We start from the raw sequence: 23,888 nt of genomic DNA, 5'->3' as shown, positions 1-23,888 counted from the left end.
CCACTATCCCAGAAAGATGATGGAATGTAATTTCCAAGATGCTTACGGAACTCTAGCACCTTCTCAGTTTGCACACATGTTTATTTATTTATTTTTGGTTTCAGAGACACTCAGGTGTTCAGGGGGGCTATTCCTGGCTTCTTACTGAGGAGTGGCTCTGGCTATGCTGAGGAAATTGTATGTGGGTGCTGGGGGTCATACCAGGGCAGGTAGTACACGCGAGGCAACTATTTCACCTCCTATTCTCCAGTCCCTCTTGAAATAAAACAAAGAGCCATTTGGGGGAGCCCCATGTCTCTAAGAACTAAGGCATTTTTGCTCTGATCAACAGCAAAAAAAGAAGTTGGAACCTCCTTTCAATAGCCCAAAAGGAACAGGTCAACATTGTTCAGGAACTCTGAAAGACCCTTTCCTCATTGTGATGTGGCAGTCCTTCCTTCAGACAAGGCAGTTCTAACATATTGAAAGATCTCCAGTGTGAGACATCCTGAAAGAGAGAACCCATCTAAACCATGCCCAGTTTTCTAACCCAGACAAACATTCAGCTTATGAGTGCTTTGTTATTTTTGTTAGTTCCAAGGGTCACATCTGGAACTAACAAAAATAACAAAGGGCTGCCTCGAATGATTCAAAGTGCCAACGTCAATTAAATATCTAATACAGCCCAAACCAGGAAAGATGCATTTTTTTCACCCCCACAAGGCCACACAGGCTGGTGGGTGATGGCCTATACATAACACCACATGTCCCACACACTCTGCCTCTAACATGACCCACTTCATGGCCCCTTTCAGCAAGAGGGCACCTTTCTTCCCACCTGCCTCCATAATTTTGTGAATTTCCAGAGTTTAGCTCTAGTCATCTAGGTATGTGTAGGTGTCAGCACCTACACAATAAATTAAAACATACATAAATATCATATGTCAGAATGTTGGATATAAAAGAAACACAGTATGGGAACAACAAATGATCAAATTCATCAAAACTGGAGATTCTGGCTACAAACTGAGCCTCTATGGGAAGGCCCTGGGGACACTGGAGGGGACCGGTGGAGGGAAGCAGGCTTCCTGCTGTCCAGTGCTAGAATGTATGCATGCCAAGTACAATTACTGGTATTATAAGTCCTGGTACTAAAGTGCAAGTGGTCTTTAAAAACCTGATTTCAATATAATACAGATAAGTGATAGTTAATAGCATAAATTTTAATAAAAATTTCACCATCTAGGGAGCAATAGTACACTGGGTAAAGTGCTTGCTTGCCTTGCATGGTGCTGCCCTGGGTTCTATCCCAGCCACCCCATATGGTCCCCCAAGCACTGCCAGGAGTTATTTCTGAATGCAGGGCCAGGAGTAATCCCTAAGTATTACCAGGCATGGCCAAATATATATATATATATATATATATATATATATATAGAGAGAGAGAGAGAGAGAGAGAGAGTATAGGTTGTGAATATATATTTATTGTTCTAATTTATTTGATACCCATCTCACTGTATATAGTACTACTCGAATATTAACATTATTAGAATTTAAGATATTACTTTACCAAATCTTTTTCCAGTAATCAGCTGCATACTATCTATCAAATGCTGTTAAATGAAACCAACAATTTGGACTCAACAAATACGTTTAATTTACCTTATCAGAACTAACACTGTAAAAACAAAATGTATATTTTTCAGAGCTTCCTAGCCTACATAAAAACATCTGAATGTTCTTTGCCAACTTAGTTTCATACAGCATGTTCTTTTTTATACTCAAATGGAACAGTGTAGGTTAACTAGGACTCAAAAATACATATGTGTTTATACATATATACATATGTATACATATATACACACAAATACACACATTATATATATATTATATATATGTGTGTGTATATATGTGTGTATATTATATATATGTAGCAAAGGAAGCCCAGACCAGACCTCCTGACCACCTCAGTAAGGAATATGTGTCAATATTAAAATTTGAAAGTAGCTCACCAGATCGTAGATTTCCTTTTATGAACAATTTTTTCTAAGTACTTAATAGATCAAGCCTCACGCATGAAGGGGCCATCAGAGGAACCCAGGGTGCAGGACCCGGGGCTGAGATCTCCAAGCCTGCTCAGATTGGGACTGAGCCCTCTCCATCCAGACCTCCCATTTTACAGTAGCTTGGCAGCAACACTCACAAACTTCTCCTCACGCCATGTAATCCCACCAATGATCAACATCCAGAGACTATAATACCAAGCTCGTGGAAGCAATATGTAATAGCCTTGTTCTCCTTCTTGGAGGTCCTGACAAGCTATCAAGAGTCTATTGCCCACACAGGAGAGCCTTGCAGGCTCCCTATGGCATATTCATATCCCAAATACAGTAAAAGATATATACATACCTATCGGAGAGCCAGGCAAGCTACCGAGAGTATCCCGCCCACATGGGTAGAGCCTGGCAATCTACCCGTGATGTATTCGACATGCCAAAAACAGTAATGATAGGTCTCATTCCCTTGACCTTGAAAGAGCCTCCAATTGTTGGGAAAGACAAGTAAGGAGAGGCTACTAAAATCTCAGGACTGCGTGTAATAGAGATGTTACTGGTGCCCACTCGAGTAAATCGATGAACAACGGGATGACAGTGATACAGTGATACTTAAAAGATCATTTTTAATTTTCTAAAGATATGACAGTAATGATGAAAATCAGAAGTATATATGTGCCCACAAAGAGTAATGTATTCTAGTAACAGAATCTACTATTAGATGTGGTAGGTTCTATGTCTAATACTGCAAAACATTTTATTCAGGGTCATTAAACTACCATTGTTGTCTTTCCCATATAAAGGAAGAAGACTGTGTGTGTCTCACATGTCACCCTTGTTCCTCTGCTCTCCTCCCCTGGGCAGCGGGTAAGCCTTGCCAGGCAAGGCCTAGGGTGACCTGCCATTCGGTAGCAATAGTGACTCTCTGTGAACTTGGAATCACAGCGTGATGGGAGAAAGAAATCCTCCCAAATCAAGGATTACATGGGCAAGGAACTGGCAGTATATGGGCAGAAATCTGTCTTTATGGCAAAGGGAATTAGGAGTGCAGTCCTGAAAATAACTACATGGAGATCAACTGCCTTAGTGCAAACCTTGTCTTATTGTTCATAGTTTAACAGAAGCTTGAGGGAAAATCAGCTATTTTAAAAAACAGAGCAGGTTCCCTAGTACTTGTTCACAACTTGGATTTCTCATTTCTCTGCAATGAATCTTAATCACAGAGTTCTACTGTCCCAGTTTTTTCAAGTTCGTTCTTTCAATGTGAAATATATTTTTACCACATTTACAATTATGCTCCCACTATTTAGATTAGGATTTATATCTGATGAGAAATTAGTTTTAGAGGTGACAGAAAAGACAGAAGTAGGTTTGACTGATTAATATGGAAATATTGTAACCTATGGATACTTTATTACTTATTTATTACAGAGAAAAACTCATTTAACTAAAGCTTTCACGAGTGTTCACTTATCTCACCCTCTCAAAACATTAAAAAATAATGAGTTATTTTTGAAAACACATGTTATTTTTCTTATCAATGTTTTCTATTTGATAACCAAAAATATAACATTCCTTTATTGAGCAAATTTACAGCATATTTAAAAGCAAATCTAAAAGAAATCAACAACTAGATTTGAATGACTTTTTCAATTAGTTAAAAGTAAAATATTACATAAAATCATGTAAGTATTAATTTAAATTCAATAAATGAGAATAGGAAACTTTTATTTTATAGAAATGAAATTATAAACTGACAACACAGATTAAAAGCAATTTGAACTCATAACTATTTATCACTTTCCTAATTCTTTTTGCTTTTTGCACAGATGAGAACAACTGGATATGTTTATATGGTTGTTAGACTCTTCAATAATTGTTTTCAGGACATGGTGTCATTCATAGTGTCATTGCCATGTAAAATGGCAATACTGTTGAAATATTCTGTATGCAAATTCATGCACATCCTTTTTGTAATAACCTTGCGCCAGTCTTCATGAATTCCTGTGGAAATGGGCCATTTTTCACAATTGATGCTCATTGGTGTTTATTGGTATAATGATGTGTATTATTATTGGTGTTTATTGTTATGTAAAGCACAGTAATGAATTATTCCTTGTATTCCTTTACTCATACACAAATAAAAAGTGGCATGTGTACCAATCCTATTGACCTGATAGTGAAATGGACCATTTCAGGCGACGTGTGTGGCAGGGAGTAAGACTCCTCATTTTGAACAAGAAAAGACAGTGTACACAAGGCACGCTCCCTTTTGAGTCAAGTGCTCAACAATGAGCAGCAAGAGCTCTTAAGGAGGACTATTTCCACTGTCGCCCTATCTGTTCATTTCCTATCCAAGGTTATCATGAAATACATGAGTAACTTAAGATCAAAAAGAGAAAGAGCTCCTAAACATTTCCCATCTAATTTGCAGGCAAGACAACACAGAACAAAGGCCTGAATTTTTTAAAAGCCAGTGACTGCGTACTTAAATACAAGATGTTAGGAGCACTACAGATAAAAGACCATTTTGCAACAGTCTAAAACCATGGACCTGATTTTTTTTTTAATACATGTCCTGATATACAGATTTACCATGTGTAAACAAAAATAAATTTTGTGACTTTTATACTTAGAAAAAAATTATAAGGTTTAGTATTAAAATTTAATTGGCAACCCTGACCTTGTGGGCCACTGTAGGTGAAAAATAGTTCACCAGTGCTCAGATATTCTTTTTAGATTTATGGTCTCATGTTCTTGAAAAAGGCCTAGCACCTCCATGTTCTTGAAATAATTGATCTGTTTCTTATACGTGTTATTTTCCTGAACCCAACAACTGTCTCAGGAAGAAAAGTACAAACTGATAAAAAAAATACTCTGCTATATCTAAAAAACTCAAAAGAACTACCAAAATTTATAGCTAATACATTATTTAAATAGCAGCTAAAATCATAAATTGATACGTTTCTTAGCACACAAGAGAATAAAAAATTAACCTTAAAGGTATTTGCAAATATTCTTTATAAAGATTAATCACAATATTTAATACAGAGTTAATGTTTAAAATATGTTAATAAGCCACAGTGCAAACCTGCACCTCATGTGTTCTTGGTTTGAACTGAACTCCACTTTCAACTTTGAGAATCTTTCCTTCTTTGTCTCTTTACTGCAGTGGTAAATACTATCAACTTGAAAAAGAAAAGTATCACAACCACCACTAGTGAGTGTTTCTCTTAAAGAGTCAAAATATTATTGAAGCCATTGGATGGGATAAGTAGGTCATAATATCGAAATTGAAAATGACTATGGTTATTAAATGTTTACTTTTAGCAGAAAGTCAACATAAAATTCTGGATCTATTTGCAATAAAATAACTCAAGTGTTATTGCTCTTCTACACATGACAAGCTGTCCAATACAGAGTAACACCCTCTATCACAAACTAATTATTATAATAATTGTCAACTCTGAGTATATACTATTTGGTATTATTAAAAACACCTTATAAATACTAACTCATACAATGCAGAAACTTGCAAGGAGGGTATTACTGATCCTAGAATAGGATCAGCTCCTCTTACAAATTAGGATAACACAGGTCTTAGAAGAGAAGCAAATTCCTGGAGGTCGCCAGCTACACTGGATTCCCTACCTTGGCAATGTAGCTCAAAGGCATGGGTCTTAGCACAAATAATCCATTTTATTTTCTTTTTGGGTCACACCCAGCAATGCACAGAGGTCACTCCTGGCTCATGCACTCAGGAATCACCCCTGGCGGTGCTCAGGGGACCATATGGGATGCTGGGATTTGAACCCGGGTCAGCCGCATGCAAGTCAAACGCCCTACCCCCGGTGCTATCACTCCAGCCCCAATAATCCATTTCTTATTAGAACATAGGTAGGTCTACCTTATCAAAAATATAATTTCAAGAAGAGCCAATAAATGGAGAAAAATTACAGTCATTGGAATTTATATAACCCACTACACAAAGAAAAAATATACAATAAGTTACTTCCCAAAACAAAAGGTGTACAGAATATATGTATACACACACACACACACACACATTGCATGTGGTGCTGAATTTGGTCCTGATAAACTAGTTACATCTACCCTCCAAACTGTTTAATAAGTTCTTTCCTATAAGCCACATTAGGTGAGGTCCTGGAAAGCAGTCAATGCATTAGTAACCTTGAGATACTAACTAACTAAGATGAAAATATTAAAGCTCCAGAATAAGACTTCTTATAGCAAATGATGCTCCTTGGAAACAAGCCAAGAAAGTCTCAATTTACTAATATTGTTTGAACATCTTGTCGTGAAACATCTCCCACTCAACACCGGAAATCTGCTAAATAGTAGTCACATCAGGATCAACTCAGCATATGACAGTCATCAGGGGAAGGTTAATTTTGCACAAGAAATCTTTGCAGCTCACCAACAGAAAGAGCAATGATGGGGAAAAAATAGCCAGTCCTAAAAACATAACTCAAGTCTAACAACAAAAGTCACTGACAAAGTGATGAAGCAAATAACTGCTTCTCTATTAGCATCCACAACAGACAAGAACAACGATTTTGCAAATCTATAAAATGAGAAATAATCATGTATTTTTCACATACCTAATGGAAAACTATCACACACATATATTAAGAGACATATTCTTACAAGTATATGTATAGTCTACCAATGATATATTTTGTAAAAATCTAAAATGGTAAAATAAATAGGAAAGTCAGAAAGTTTTGTATGTATAAAGCTATGACCTTTAGAATAAAGGAAAATGGACATTTTTCTGTTAATCTATGTTGTCTTATATATGTGCCCGAATCCACCATATCATCCTTTAAACTAGGGATAGGAACCTTTATCCGGCTAAGGGCCATTTGAATATTTATAACGTCATCCTGGGACATACAATATTAGTACAAGTTGTCCCATCATATGCCAAGTCATATCAAATTATTTCAGGGCTTATATGCTATAGGCCAGATGCTCCCTGGCCCTGTAAACAATCAAAACAGTCCTAAGAATTTGGCTATAAAGTAAGTTGTTAGTATTCAAAAGTGCTCCCACTGAAACCATATAGAAAGAGAAATGCAATTTTTTCTGGGAAAAAAGGGAACAAGATACTAGATTAAAATGCTAATTAAGAAATGACATTTTAAAATGAACATTTGTAAATGCTAGATAATTTTTTGAAATAAAATATCACAACTCAAACACACATGAAAAGTTTATATGAGAGTCAGAATCAAATTCTCCTACTGAAGAGAACAGAATACACTTCCAAGTATTATTAGAGTCCCCTGCAAAGGACATAGTCTTGGGAAAGTTAGGGCTATTAAAGAGTAAACCAGAACCCCTATCTTTTTAATGACCACAATTTTGTTTTGTAGTTAAAAGAGTTAAACTGATCTCAGGACACAAATGAGGCAATTTCTAGCCAGAGGCAACAAAGCTCCCATAAATCTTTTCAAATAGCTCATAAACTGGCACAACTACCATAGGTGTGGTTCAGTTTAAAGCTATAATGCTTTGAAAGCTAAACTTTACAAAACTAAGTGAACAATGTTTATAAAGAAAACCTAAGCATATAATCCATATTATTTTCCAGCAAGGTCACACTATTTTTCAGATTTCATTTGATTTACTATCAAATTTATATATTTAAAATTTTCTATTTGTGAATACCTTTTACCCACAACAATATGATCACAGACAAAAAAAAAAGAGTTTCAAATTAAGGAGTGGAAGTTATTGTTCAATGCAGTGTTTCCCAGGTGGGCACTGATACCCTCGGCAGAGAGGTGCTGGAATGACTGGCTGAGTGTGGCAGTTGTAACCTCAGCTGTAACTGAAGCAGATGCTATGATTTATTCACTTTTTTAAAAAGTAAATTTTTCCCAGGGAGGTGCTGACTGATATTTTTGTCTGAAGAGGGGTATGGCAGACCAAATCCAGATAACTTTGGGAACCTCTGGTTTAAGGATGTCAAAATAATTCAGCTAAAATAATGAGAGAACACATTTCATGATGTTCAATATAGAATGACATAATGCTCTCTGTAGACAAACAACTGGTACCCAGAGAAAATGCTTGTTAGGGAAGTCCTTAAATTCATTCTTCTATTACAAGGTAGTAGCATATCGGATTTTCAAAAAGAAAACACTATGTCCTTAAGATATGCTAATTTCTAAATGCCATTTTGCTGGTTTATGTTTCCCCTAGATTCTGAAGCAAAGAAAGGATGTCATCTGTGTTAACATTAACCATGCACCCCGAGGCTGCTCAGCAAGCAAATAACCAGCCCAATTACTCATTGTGGAAAGAGTGGGGTTCTGGTAGTTACTTACCATGTGACCCTTTTCTAGGGAGGACTATCAAGTAAATAATTTACACATTAGACCTTCGCCTTCTGGTTCCATATTATATACCAAACTAGGAAGAACAAAGGTCAAAAGTGTGTCTGCTTTCTATAGCAATTCCCAAATACTTGCATAATGTCTTAACTACTTAATTATATATATAATATATGTTGTATATATTATGCAGAAACACACCTGGATCCACCTGTCTGGAGGTTCTTCCGAGCCCATTGGTCCGTTTCTGTGCAGGAAAATAAAGCAAAGAAAAAAATTTTAAAGACAAAAAAAAAAAAAGGTTTTTGCATGACTAAATTCTACTCCCTCACTTCCCAGGCACTTCACACTACCTGGGAAAAGCAATGGAGGCTGTATACAAATATGACTAAGTTCAAACATGTTTCTAAAATTTGCTTTCAAAATCTCACCTTTTCATTTCCTTAATCTTCCATCTGAACATCATTATATTTCATACACTGTAAACATCTTTTAACACAATGTAGAAGCAGTATCTTTCCATTTGTTATCTCTAGGTATTATGACACAATTTTTAAGTCATAATGACAAATAAAATTATGTAAACAAAGCCCAGTTATTCTTGGTAAAAAAATGCTCCCAGCCAACCACATATAATCTCCAATTCTTGCAGTTTTCTTAGGCCTGGCAGACCTAAGTGACGGACCAGGTGAGGGCAGCAACTTTAAAATAAAGGTTTTAGGGCTGGAAAGATGGTATAGCAGGAAAAGTGCTTGTCTTTTACTGAGCTTTGTTGGATATGGCCCCCAAACCCAAACAAACAAACCCAAAACAGCAAACAATCCCCCATACTTAAGCTCCAAATTTTAGCACTGAATGTGTAAAGAAGGATTCTTTTAAGTTGTATATGAACACTATAAGAAACAACCCAGGCCTGCATGCAGTCTGTGAGACATGAGTATGAGTTCTTATTTTAAAAATTCCTAAGCAATAATTGTGCATTAAACAAATTATAGATGATATTTTATTTTTGGTGCTGGAGCCACATCTGGCAATCCTTAGACTCACTCACTGCTCTGTGCTCAGAGATCATCCTGGTGGGGGGAAACTATACCAACAGCATGCAAGGCAAGTGCCCTACCTACTGTAATATTACCCCTAGATAAAAATTTCAACAAAAAATATTTTAATTCTTTGAAAAGCTATGGTTACATGCTCAATTTCACAAGCATTAAATGTATTCCAACTTAACAGTTATGGTAGTTTCACTAATAAGGATTGAATTTTCATCTTATTATACCACTAAATAAAATGCTGAGTCTGTAACAAGTAATTCAAATTTTTTTCCACATGTGTTGGAATTTGTTTCTATGTATGAAGACTCAGGTTCATTCAGAATACACTTCACTTTACTCGGCATACGTTAGCCATGGACATTTTTCTGAAGTCTTCCTTTTCTCTTTGATGGAAGAAATAAGGTCTTATAATCTTTTCAATGGTCCTCTGAAGTCCTATCAAGCAGAATTTAGGACTTTTTGAAAAAAAAGCAGATTGGAGAAATTTTTTAAATGCAGTTTTGTTTTTAAAGCAAGTACTTTGAAAATAGTCTTGTAAAAGTCTAACAAGATCATTAAAACTAGCATAAAAGCTATGTTGAGCAAGATACATAGCTGTATAAAAAAATAGTATAAAGACAGACATTGTCTGTGAGAAAAGAAAAGGTAGCTTTGGGCGTCATGGCAGGCTAGACACAAAAAGGAAAACACGATGAGTTAGTGATTCATACCTAATAAATTGGAAGAAAACTGTTTTCAAAGAAAAACTCTTTTCTACCTGCAATTTCATCAAAAATTTTGGAGCTCGAAATGTAAAGGACAATAAGCAATACAGCCGGAAATATTTTCAACAGGAAAACATAACAATGATGGATATCTTGTTGCTATTTATTTCTTAAATACCCTCCCACTTCTTGATGTATAATAGAAGCTGTTTTTGTGTTCTTATACCTTCTATCATTAAAGTGCTTGGAAAGCAAAAAAGCAATTCAGCCTCTGGGTTTTATTCCTGGACTACTAGTTTTGACTGGTGTATTGTAAAATTATAAATCTCAAATATTTTTTTAAAAAAACAGCACTTTATTTCTGCTTCAAGAACAACTGTATTCTGAAGGTAGGATTAAAATTGAATAATCATATTCAATTAGGTAGGAACAAAATTCAGAATAAAAACTGTATTCTGAAGGTAGGATTAAATTCTCCTCCTCATGGAGGAGAAGCGGAGAGATAACTTACAGTGTGAGCATACCTTGCATGCAAAAGGCCCGAGTTTGAGCTCTGACTTTACACAGGCCCTCCCGGCACTGTTAGCTGTACTATGCAGACCCCGACCCACATCAGTGTGGCCCTGGTGGCCCTCAGCACTGCTGGGCCTGAGAAGTCATGAAGCTCCAGGTCTGAACACTGAACCCTCTGGTCCAGCTAAACATCATCTGGAGTGACTTCCGAGTTCCTCCAGCACTGTTTCAGAAGGCCCGCCAAAAAGTGACATTGAAATCTGGAATACAGTTATCAAGATCAGACTGCCTGCATTCATATCTGGACCCTCCTACTTGACGCCTATTTAATCTTGATGACTAAGTTACCTAATGTTGATGTGCCTCAGTTTCCTCATGTACAAAATGATGTAATAATAATACCAACTTCATAGGGTTTGTGGTGAAGATTAAAGAGTTCATTTAAGTTACATGTTTAGCAGAGTTTCTTCCACATACTAGAAATAATTAAGTCACCCCTTTTATTATTTTTATAAAAAATTTAATAGTATTTTGAATATTTAAACTCACATGCGAGATAATTTTTTCTACTAAGCTATTGCCTACCACTTGCACTTTGAAGGTTTCTCCCCCTCAAGCCATTAAGAACCAGCCATCCAGGACAGAAACTTTTCCACAGGAAAAGGTAAACAGTGGAATGTACTAGAATCTAATGCATTAAAAATAAAAAAGCAAGAGGAAATTTTAGCTACTGAGATTACATAAATTTGAAACTAACCATACCTCAAAAGCATCTAATTAAGTATTTATGTTATAAAAAAGATAGAAATCATTAACTGGATAAATCTAAGCAATTCTAAAATGCAAGTGTTGGCTATCCTAACCTAGCCAGCTACCCCACCCCTCCCTTATTTCAAACGCCGTAGAAAGAGCTGGGCAAGACCTTGTGCCTGGCCCACAGTAGGGAAAAAGGGAAAACCCAGGGCACATCCATTACCCAGCCCCGGGAGCCCTGACATCAGGAGAAATAGGTCTTCATCATCTTTCAAATGCTCCTTTGATCTATTTACAGAGAGGCAGAAAACAACTAAACAACCTTAGTTTACAAACATTTGAACTGTTTCTTGCTTAATTTCCTTACTAACAACTTCTCTTTCATGAAAAGGAATGTCTATCAGCTAAGAATCTCTCTTGGGGCCAGAGAGAAGGTGCAGGGGTTTAGGTGTATGGCATGCACACGGCCAATCTGGGTCTGATGCTTAGCACCTCCTCTGTTCCCCATGAGCTCTGACAGGAGTGATACCTGAGCACAGCCAGGAGTAACCCTGCCAAGTGTGCCCTAACCACCCCCCCCCCAAAAAAAATCTGTTTCCTGTTACTTCTTTTGAGGGCCCATTTAAGGGAATATAGAATCATTATGTTCTGGTGTTGATTTTACCAACAAAACAAGAAAATAGTTATATGGTACCAGCTCTGATTCCCCTTACTGAGCTTATAATCATTGGCTTCTGGGAAGACTCTGAGCCTCGCAGAAAGATAAGCCTTGCAGGCTAAAATCTATTTTCACACAGTCTTCATGTGCAAGAATGGAGTGAAAGATGATTCTTCATTTTGTTTTATTATATTTTTCTCTTAAACTAAGTTAAAGCTTTCAACTAGGTTGGTCAGTAAGGGCATGCTATAATTATCCTTCCAAAGTAGAACTCAAGTAGAATCACACACAGCATAAAAATTACACTTACTATATTCAAAAGTTCAACAAGTCACTAAACACTGCTCCTGCCTTAAAAATTAATATGAAAATTAATTTTTTCATTACAGGATCACATGTCATTTTAAGAGTATAAAAATGTCTGGAGATAATGAATTAGTGTCAAATGAAAATTATTAACCACCTCTTATTAGCATATTTTCTGTAAATACACCCACTTCACAATAGTTTAAAACCAAAATAGATTATTTAGAAAAAAAATAGTGCATATATCTGATAAAATATGTGCAAGATTAGTTACATGGAATTAAAGACCAGAGTTCTACAAGAAAATGTTTCAATAAACAGCATGATAGAAATAAAAAGAAATCTTTCTAAGATTTCCAGGGACATTATTGGAAAAACCTAACAGTCCCTATGATCAATTTCACCTAGGGACTAAACACTGAAAGACATTTTACATTATTTTATTTTAGCCCTTGAATAACTTACATGATGTTTCTAAAAATATTATTATACTGTTATTAATTCCTTGATCTAGGTTGTAGATTCTAAGATACAGTCAAGTGTAGAAGTACATAGGAATTTTCCAATATCATACTTTCTATACCCTACATGTACAGATGTTGTACTTTAGAAAACACAATTTTCTCTTATATAACACCTTTCTGTATCTTTCATTGTTTTAAGCAACTATATAAATGCCAACTTATTGAGCAGTACTAATAGTATAACCCTTTTAATGAAATCATTCTTAAATATTAAACTAAATTTGCATATAATCTTACCTTTGTCTTATACAAAGTGTCTTTTTCTCAGATCACTGGACTTTGGGGTTCACACAACTAATTACATATTTTAAAATCTTTTTTCCTCTGTTTTGGGGAGGTCAAATAAGAAATATTTTACTTTGGATTGAAGGCCAAGGCAACTGTTGTCTGGAATCTGCCAGAGATTTTATTACTTCTTAGGCTTTTAAAAATAGCTATATTCTGAGACGTGACAAGAATCACATACTCCTAAGCCATTAGACAATAGATTCTGTGTTAAGTCAAAAGGAAATGTTATTAGGTCTTGATTTGATCAATAAGACAAGAAAGGAATCTTGTTTGTGCGCAAATGAAAACTACTAGAAACATGAAACCATGTCCGTAGGTGGGCATCTTTAGCACTTTCAGTACTAGTAAATGCTGGGCAGCGACACATTTTGTTAAAGGGAACAGTCTTTCTGCTTCCCGGGAGGAGGGTTACCTTCCTTCTGGACTAACAGCACCCAAGTTATTCATTCCAAAGCAGCGCCTTCCAAGGCACTGACTTTTATAACCCTGGGAATTTTGTGGAATTCTGTAACTAGATTTAGGGAAACATATCCCCATAATAGCATTACAACACTGCTTTAATATTTATTTAGAGTTTACCCAAAATAATATCTAAGGTTCTTAAGAATCCTTTTTCACATACAGTCAAAATAATGTATTTTCCCTCTCTAAAATCTTCAGAAGTTTATAGAAAAATCCTCTGATTTAATCCAGGTATTTTACTCGCAAGCATTCACTTGCCTCCTCTATCTCTATTTCAATCCATTTTAAGAGGCACATTTCACACTCTGAAAGTTCAAACCTGCTTAAGTTAGCAAACAACCTGAAATGCAAAAGTTACACACACAAAAAAATTAAGGTCAATCTTACCTATTCAGTTAGCAAACAACTTGAAATGCAACAGTTACATTTTTAAAAGAGAGAGTTAAATCTTACCTCCAGTGGCTTGATGGTCCCTTGTTCTGAAACAAACGTAAAAATTGGCATTGTCAATGCAAAGTTATTTTGTTTGGTTAGAAACCTTAGCCTGTTCTCTTCTGCAGCCTGCTAAAACACTAAGGCTTTGTTTTCCTAACTGATACCTGTAATCTATTTCCAGGGTCCCTCAGGCCCGGCTAGTAATTGTTTTGCAACCCAGGTTCTCTTGCCTTATTGGCTTGTCAGGAAAGTGACTCACAGTTCTCAGAGACAAGTTAAGCTTAACTTTTTCTATTGTTAATTAAGCAAAGTCAATCCAGTCGCGTCAAGTTTCTTAAAACAGGAGCTTGCACTAAAGTTATGTGCATGATAGAAAATTAGGGGAGAACTTTTCTTTTCACATACTTTTAAGAATATAAACACTGTTACAAATGCACAGCACTGGCGTTCAATTATGCATTTAGCATAGCGCAAAACTGCATGCGGTTTTTAAAATTAAGTAGTTAAAACTCTTAAGTTTGGGAGGGGAGGGGCTCAGTTTAATTTACATGTAGAAATACCAAATTGATAGGATTCCATTTCAATGCTACTTGTCCTTCCATCCACAGTTCCCCTAGCTATGAACAGAAACAACAATCTCTCTTTACATTTCAGTTCTTGAAAACAGTTTTACAGATCCCTAAGATCTTCAGGGAGCAATGTGGCAAAAGTGGGGGTCACTGTGAGAATAAACACACACCCCACAGGGAAATACTGCAAAATCATTTGTTTGTTTCCTTTCTCCCAACCCAGGAGCACCGACACGTGTCCCAGGGTCCAGACTAGAAAGGTGAAACTCAGAGAGGGAGGCAGAGGAAGACAGGCCAGTCCTATAGACTGTTTCTTTAAGCGGTTCCAAGAAGCCCTGTAACCAGCGTCCAAGGAGAAACATCAAGAACTCCACAGTAGCCCGCTGCAGATTGCTTAACGCAGGAAGACTGCCTGAGGCATGGAACAAGAGGTGAATTTTTTGTTTTTAAGGACAACTCCTGATAAATGGCAGGAGATACACGGGTGGGAGGGCAGGAGGGCCTCCCGGAGTCACCTTTCTAGAGAAAAGCTTAGTGTGCACTCTCTGTCAATATCAAATTCTATCATTCTTGCTTTCATAGGTGGACTGCCTAGCCATCTCTTGCAAGGTCTGAGGTTGACCTTTATGGAGCAACACTGGGGAATTTCTGGACAGAAAAAAGCAATCGCTTATTTTTCTCTCCCTTGGAAATATGAAATGTTCTAATGAAATACTGCCTAAGAAAATTAGTTTGGAGGGAAGGTAGATACTATTACAGAAGGTACCCATGGATTGGCTACCATGCTCAGACAAAGAAGCCAACTTAGGTGAACTCTGATTCCTAACCAGGTAGTTTTGGTACCTGTTTCACTGGTTTGACCAGAAAAACCTATCATGCCAGAAGAGACAACTTTCTTCTATTGGTTTAAGGGAATTCTCCTGCCAGTGAAGTGAGGATTATAAACTGCATAGGTGTGGAGTTTAAATTTTCCACCCAAGGAGGCAGGGGAAAGCTTTGCTAGTTCCAGGTAACCGCTACAGTGGGAAAATCTTAGTTCTGATTTCAGACCAGTACTTGTAAGTGCACATACACCATCATTTTGATTCTTTCCAAGTCTGCTCAGCAGAGTTTCTACATGCTTGGGACTTTGGTTTCTTAAAATATGTTTTAAATGTATCATTTCTTTGCCTACCACAAAGATAAGCCCTGTGGCAGTCACTGTCACACCAAGTTCCATAAAGGTCATCTGACACTCCGTGGGAAGAGGATGCAATGGTACCCACTATGCTTGGTTCTCTGCATCATAGGAAACAGATCCAGACATGGAAGACTGTCATGTAAAAGCGTTTCCTATTTTACTGCATACATGGTGCCCTGTGTCAGAGAGCACTGATCAGAGAAAGGCTGGGAAGTACACAGTGAAGCACACACCAAACCCAACTGACTTAACTAGACTTCCCTCCATCTGTCCAAATCCTTGTTGTCTTCTACTTTTCCTCTTTTGTGTCTCATCAAGCATAGCAGGTTTTTTTTTTGTAATTTTGATAGAATATGGAAAGAACTGGGTGACTCGCTGTGACCCAGAGAAAATGAAATGGAAAAGACCTTTGTGCCGGGTGCAACATTATGAACAAGGGTCCTGAACCGGGGCTAAGCCTGCTGCCACTCCCGGCATTCCTGTGCACACTTTCACCCATTTCTTCCGTGGGCTTGGCATAGAGCAGCTTGCACTCTGATCCTCTCACGCTGAGCTGAGCACAGAAATAGTGCCTCTTGAAGATCTGAGCTTTCACTTAGTCACCGCTCATGGTTAGTTTCTATAACTTTTCTGAGAATAGTGCAAAAGCCAAAGAACTAGAAATAACCCTTAGAAAATGTTCTGGGTTCAGAAATTCTAAGGCAGACTCCTTAACTTAGAGATCTGCACTTGCTCACGTGGCCAGACCACCAAACTGACTGTCCCCTTTACTAATACCATATAAATTCTAATGATCACATTAAGGAATGGCGTAGTTTATTAACATAATGGTGATGAGAGAAATCTAACTACAAGGCTGTTCCATATATTTTCAAAGTAAGATCTCACTCTGGCTATGAAAGTGGAAGTCTGTGGTCTACAGAAAAGTTACTCAAATGTTGAACTCTGTAACACCAGTCTTCACTTACTCTTGATACACACCCAAAACTACTATACAGTTACTTGTGTTTCTATAAAATTGCAATTATTCTTTAGGACTAATATAGTTAGGTGGATTATCATCAAATCTACCTTGACTAGATTCTGACCAAATAGAAAGGATGCTGGTTGAGATCTGATGGTGAGATTTGCAAACTCTCTCCTTGTCTCATCTCTTTCCTTCCTCTCTCTCTTCCTCACCAACCCCATTCATCTCTTGCTTTTTTAGGACAGTAATTCTTTAAGCTTCCAAATGATTTTAATCTGCATCTTATCTTTACCCTGTAGCCCATCTTTTTTACGTGACTTACTGATCAAACTTTAAAATGTTCTTACCCTTTCAAGAATCTTTACATATGGTGACTCACAGGCCCTCAAGGGGTTTATACCTTGTAATCTTTCATCATGTCTTAACTGGTTTATTTCAATTCAGAGGAGTGGTGTTGCTGAGGTACTTAGAGCACTTGCAGAACTCCATCTTCAGTGCTGGTGCAGGGCTCAATGTACATATTTGTGTCACAGAAATACTTTCACTGAAGCTTTGATGCACTGCTTATAATGCACTGGATTAAACATAAAAGCCAATTCTAATATATCTGTTTTTCCAGGACAAGTGGCTCTCATCACATACATTATTACACAATTTTCTCTGTCTTTTATCTGAAGTTCTATTTCTTAAGACTAAACAAATTCACGTCCAACAAGACTGTTTATCTCAAAGGAGCCACAGATGAAACAAGGAACCAGCATAAAAGGCTAGAGCACATGGCTGGTATGCAAGAGCCCATGGTTTGATCCCTGGCTCCCCATCTTCCCCCAAGCACAAAGCTGGAAATAGTCTCTAAACACTCCCTCAGATGAGCCTCCCCAAATGGTGATGACAGAAAAGTAATAACCATATAGTTACTGTGATGGGACCTGTCATGGCTGAAAAGCTATTTTTGTGAAACCCTGAAAAAGACTAACAAAAGGCAAACTAACCAACTTTTGTAAGAGGTGGCACAAATGTCACAGTCACCAATCAGACCTACAGCAATATTTGGGTGGGGGGGAAATCAATAGCATTTCGAAAGAGGCTCCGATTTCAAGCTCTGACAGAACTCCTACTGAAAAAGGATAGTTTCCAGTTAACTTCAGTGGTTATTAATATATTATTAAATTGAATCAAATAGGTAAATGAAAAGAACATAGGAACAACTGTTGCACAGAAAATTATCTTGATGAGAGTGGGCTAATTTTTACAAAATGCTCTAAGAAAATTAAGTTGAACCAAAGACATTATTTTGTTATGATAAAGCACTGATTCATGAAAAAGTAATACAGTAAAGTGCCTAGAGGTAAAATGCAGGAATAAAGTTCTATTATAAAAAGCTTATCACTTATTATAAATTACTACAGTATTATTTTAAAAAGCCACTTCAAATGCCAATTTGGGGTGCAAGTTATAGGCAGCAGTTGTGCAGGTTAAACCATTATGATACCAAGGCAACTTCCTTGCAATTATGAGTGGCCATAGCAGCAGCAGGAGTAGCAGCTGGCCTAGATAAAAGAGTGATTAAATAGATAAGCAAATGGGGATCTGCTTTGGTTAAATATTAGAGCAGCTGAGGCTTGCAATCCCACTGAAAGAAAAGATGCAGTAAACCAAAGTCATCTGCTCTGGCAATAATTGCCTTCCAATGTTACTTTCTTCATTTAAACCAAGGGAATGCAAATCACGCTATAATGATCAATGTCGGGGGAGGGGGGGAAAGTGGGCCAAAGAGGCTGAATCACATATTAGAGAAGGGGAACAACACAAACACCCTCCAAAGGCTGCAATCTAGAATTTGACCTTTGGGAAGGAAGGAAGGAAGGAAGGAAGGAAGGAAGGAAGGAAGGAAGGAAGGAAGGAAGGAAGGAAGGAAGGAAGGAAGGAAGGAAGGAAGGAAGGAAGGAAGGAAGGAAGGAAGGAAGGAAGGAAGGAAGGGAGAGAGAGAGAGAAAGAGAGAGAAGCCACACAAGGTGTACATGAACCTTGCAGTAACTTGTTAGAGTCTCATATAATAGAGTTCATACCTATTCATTACTAAGTTTGGGAAGTTTTGGCAGCACATTTTAGAATCTGTGTATGTGTTGATCACTCAGGTTGCCATGGAGCGAGTGAAGGAGTCGACTGAAGTTCAACAAAAAGAGAGAGTGGAACCACCTGCTCTTTATTTCCATGTAAACTCTCAAATGCTAAGACATAAACTAATCACCCAGTCTTCAAATTTGTTTCCAAGTTGCATAAAGAAATAAGCTTAAAACACCTTTTCCCCCATACTTCAAATCTACTAGAGTTAATAATCTGTCATAGTCAAATATTAATATGAATGAATTACTGCCTTCATTCAGAAATGCACTGCATTTTTGCCAAGCAATTATTATTTCAAAGATGAATGGAGAGTAGATAAATGTAAGGGATACAGAGCATGAAATATAAAGGGTTTCTGAATCCTGAGCAGACAACACTGAAAGAAGCTTTAACTTTCAGAAAAAGAATTAGCTAAGAGCTATTTCAAATATTTAATGATTAGTATTAAGTTATACCCTATAATACTCTTAAGTAATGTGTTGGAATTCAAATAATCCTATTTCTGCACAAAGCAAAAACAAGGTGATATTAACTACCCCAGTCCTGGGCTTGGTACTAAGAGATAATACAAAACATAAACACCCCCCCCCCCCCGCCAGGCACCGAACAGTCCATGTGTTCTACGTTGTCCAAATTCTCTGGTAATTAAATTGAAGCCATCTGACTTTTTTTAGTGGCATTGCTCACTTGAGGCCCATTGGTCTTCAGAGTAGCAACCTGGGGGCCACATGCTGAACTGGCACAGTCACAGATGGAATTGCTTAGACACACTAGTCTTTGCTTAGGAAAGGCGCTACCTTGGTAATCCATAGAATCTACAGCAAACTGAGTGTGAAAAATAAACTCTTATGTGTCAAATCACTGGGATGTGGAGGTTTCCAGTTACACAGCTCATCCCGATCTTGGGAAACACATAAAAACTACACACAAATTTATTAGAGAAGAATTTGGTTTGGACCAGTGCTCTTCACCCGCCAGTGGCAGATCAGCGCTGGCCTGCAGGTGTAGAAAGGTTGAAAGGCACAGTTGGTCCATCACAGGTCAGTATGCAGGACAGGTGCCGGTCCACAAGTGTAAAAGGTTAAATAAAGCTAATTTCAAACTACCAGTGGGTGGTTCAGGTGAGATTATATGATTGGCAAGAGCCTAAAGAGGAAATAAAGGAAGGGTAGATCTTGGAACTAAGGGAGCTTCTTTCGAGTAGAATTGTATAGGCTAGCAAGAATCTGGAAAAATGGGATTGACTGACTCAGGGAATAGATTTCTCCAGAAGTAGAGTCATTCTGTCATCAGGTGTTCTGTGCACTCACTTTCTTGCTATTTATTAACCCAACATGCAATTAAAGGCCTCATGATCACTAATCAGAGTATAAGCCTTTCCTTGCATAAATACTGTAAAGGAATGCAAAATGTCAACCATTTTTCTATCATGCGGTTTTGGGGGGTGTACACCTGGATGTACCCTACTGCTGTACCAATTCTCTGGCCCTCTATCATGCATTATCAGCTAGAGAGTCAAATAAGGTTTTTATTCCACTTATACACATCCAAGTTAAGATTTATTCTCAGCAAGGATGGCGTCACACTTTTATCAGATCCCACAGCCTTTTGCTTCTGGTTGTAAGACTCTAGAGTTCTTGACGGTCCAGAAACCTTTGTGCTCTACAGTTCTACTGGTTTGTTTGGTCTTATTGGCCTTTCTGCTCATTCATCACCACGGCCTCCCAGAGGTCACAGCTTCAGTGGTTCCTGAACACTGCGAGGCTCGTAACCTAAATGGAGTTTGAACATTGCTCTCTGATAGATGGAAGGTCAAGTGATCCAAACAGCGACATGACCAGACTTGATTTTAATCAAGACCACGCTGGAAATTAGGAAATTAGGACCAAGATTAACTTCTGTCGTTTTCCAAACAAGAGACATAAAATTTTATATCCTAGAAATATCACTCCAAAGAAACCTAAGAGGAGAACTAAAAATAGTTATGTGTGTGAAGATGGAGGAGGAAGGTAAGTCTGAGCTAACTCCTGGGGCTGGAAAGATAGCACAGTGGGTAGAGTGTTTGCCTTGCACTCGATTGACCTGGGTTCAATTCCCAGCATCCCAAATGCTCCCCCCTCCCCACTGCCAAGAGTAATTCCTGAGTGCAGGAGCTAGGAGTAACCCCTATGCATCGCTGGGTGTGACCCAAAAAGAGAAAAAAAAAAGCTAACTCCAAGCTTGAATGGGCTTATGTAAGTTAGAGATTTAACTAAGACAATGAACTGAAGCAGAATGTTTGTGTAGCGAATAATAATGAGGTTGAATAGGCAACATTAATGGTCAGGTCAGTGCCGGACACCTGGGAAAGGATATGTGAAGTAAAAATGGAAAATTTTAACCCAGAATTTAGGAAAATAGACCTTACAAAAATGGAGCCTTATCAACTTGGCATATAGTTTGTAACTTATGCAAGAAAAAAATTAATCAACTCTCCAAAGGCTGGTGGGGAAGAAAGGTGGGCTATGTATGAGACATAACCAAACTGAAGAAAAGTGTCAAGGTAAATTGTTAATAGTATCAAATAACAAAGGTCAAGTATGGTAGACTGAGATGTGGTAAGTGGAAAGGCAACAGGAGGAAGAATGGGGGTGGGAAGGACTCCTGTCTTCATTTCACCCCTGAGTTACTGTGTTGTTTTACACAACTTCTCCTTCATCTCCAGTTGATCACTGCCTTATCCAAGTAACCCCAGTGGTGAATGAAAATGCCACATAGCCTTCTATTAACTTCCCATAGCAAAGTTTAATGACACTAACTTGTAATGAAAAATAATGAAATGAACAAGCATTATCTATATTTTTGATTATCTTATTTTACCCCCTGACTGGACTGGAGCTATAGCACAGTAGGTAGGGCGTTTGCCTTGCACGTGGCTGACCTGGGTTCAATTCCTCCCTCTCTCTCAGAGAACTCGGCAAACTACTGAGAGTATCTCGCCCCGTGGGCAAGCTCCCTGTGGTGTATTCAATATGCCAAAAACAGTAACAACAAGTCTCACAATGGAGACGTTACTGGTGCCCGCTCGAGCAAATCAATGAACAACGGGACGACAGTGCTACGGTGCTACTGACAGTTTGCTCATCTTAAAATAAGAGCTCTTCCGGTGGATGTGGAACGAGCGGGAACCAGAGACAGCTTTAGGAATTGGGGTTCCAGCAAATGCTTGCACCCGTGTATGGAGACTGTGAACTAAGCTTTTGCCCCACGCCGGCTAATGGAGGAAATAACCTTCCTTCTTGGTCTCTCTCCCCTCCGGGAGACGGCGTGGTGTCCGACATTTTGTGGGTCCGTTGAGAAGGTATGAACTTTTGGCGTGAGAAAAAAAAAAAATGTGTGCTTTGAACTTGAAACAGCCGCGGGATACAGGGCCAGCCCCCGCCAGGGCCGGGGCTCCGCTCCGGCCAGCCAGGCTTTCGGCCCGGGTGCCCATGTCTCTGCAGAGCCGGTGGATGTGGAACGAGCGGGAACCAGAGACAGCTTTAGGAATTGGGGTTCCAGCATCTGGCAGAATTTTCCCTGGTCTTTATACAGAAATCCAAAACCGCGCGGACGCGACTTAACATTTATAATTGTCAGCAATGTGAAACGGTTCCTTTCAAACAGGTCTGACTTGGGGGGGGAAACTCCAAATAATAACAGTAAGTTTTTGTTGAAACATTGAAGGTTTTTAATGTAGCAGCCAGCTCTCTGGACTGTGAACTAAGCAAAAGCCCCATGCCGGCCGACACGGCGTGGCGTACACCATACTATGAGGCGCTGGAAGGAGGGTGAGGGGGAAAAAGGAAAAAAAAAAAAGGGAAAAGGAAAAAGGGAAAAAAAAAGAGAGAGAGAGAGAGAGAGTTATGTACTTGTATCAGTGGGGCTACATATCTCTTCATTTCCAGCAATGAAAAACTAATTATCAAATGTAGTAGGTCTGTCTCTCTTGCTTGGAAACTCTAACAACTATAGTGAGTTTTGTGTTGAAATATGGAATGTAATCAAGGTAAAGAAAAAATGAAGTGAAATTCATTAGTTATATAGTAGGGGGTGGGGGGTGGGGGTGGGGGGCATACTGGGGTTTCTGGTGGTGGAATATGGGCACTGGTGAAGGGATGGGTGTTTGAATATTGTATAACTGACATATAAACCTGTGAACTTTGTAACTTTCCACATGGTGATTTAATAAAAAGTTTAAAAAAAAAAGAGCTCTAGAAGGTCTAAATTTCTTTTGGCTCTAAGGTACTCCACTGGGAGAAGACAAGTTTGATTCCCCCACTGAGAGGCCCACACTTCCCCCAACATTTCAAAACTTTAAACATAAGAATATTTGATAGTTAAGGGTTTTTGCTTAAAAATCGATTTAAAAAGTTCCTCTTCATTTCAGAATTAAAGTGCCTGATTATTTGCTAGGTTCAGGTTCTGTGCATTTGAAATATTAGCATAAATCTTCACAGCTAATTCCCCAAAGCAGGAGCACAGTCCAGGGTCACAGACAAACTCAGAAATTGGACCACCCCATTTGAATTCTGGCTATCTGGACTTAGCAATTTAGGGAACTTATTTCTGGGCCTCAGTTTCTTCTGGAAGTTAAGAACAACAACAGCAGCCACTTCAAGTCTGTCTTCTCCTTTGAACACATATCTTGGAGTGTGTCTCTGTTTCTTTGCTCTCCTATTTCCACTCTGGAAAAGCCTATTGCTTCCCCAACCCTCTAAATCTAAGGTTCAATAAAAATTATCTTGCTTCACTATACAGTAAAGCAAGATAATATATTATGGGGAAAAAATTTAAAGCTAAGTGAGTTAACAGCATTTAAAATCTGAAACTTTGTATTAAATAATAAAATCTTAAGACATAGTACAGGGGGTAAGATTCTGGCCTGAATTTCCAGCACACTGCCAGGAGTCACTTGTGAGCACAGAGCAAGG

General features: G+C 38.1%; 1 protein-coding gene across 3 annotated transcripts in view; it reads right to left on the bottom strand.

Moving 5' to 3' along the window:
• Nucleotides 1–23,888, bottom strand: part of VAV3 (vav guanine nucleotide exchange factor 3) — a 397,029-nt gene that overhangs the window by 110,073 nt on the left and 263,068 nt on the right. For all 3 annotated transcript variants that reach the window (XM_055145748.1, XM_055145749.1, XM_055145750.1), the window contains exons 18-19: nt 14,112–14,137; nt 8,597–8,642 (exon numbers count right to left, since the gene is read on the bottom strand). In XM_055145748.1, coding sequence (XP_055001723.1) covers nt 8,597–8,642; nt 14,112–14,137 — 72 coding nt within the window. The remainder of the gene's footprint in view (nt 1–8,596; nt 8,643–14,111; nt 14,138–23,888) is intronic.

Source organism: Sorex araneus, chromosome 8 (genome assembly GCF_027595985.1).
Source record: "Sorex araneus isolate mSorAra2 chromosome 8, mSorAra2.pri, whole genome shotgun sequence".
NCBI classification, from domain to species: Eukaryota; Metazoa; Chordata; class Mammalia; order Eulipotyphla; family Soricidae; genus Sorex; species Sorex araneus.
This window is presented reverse-complemented; position numbering and strand designations above follow the sequence as displayed.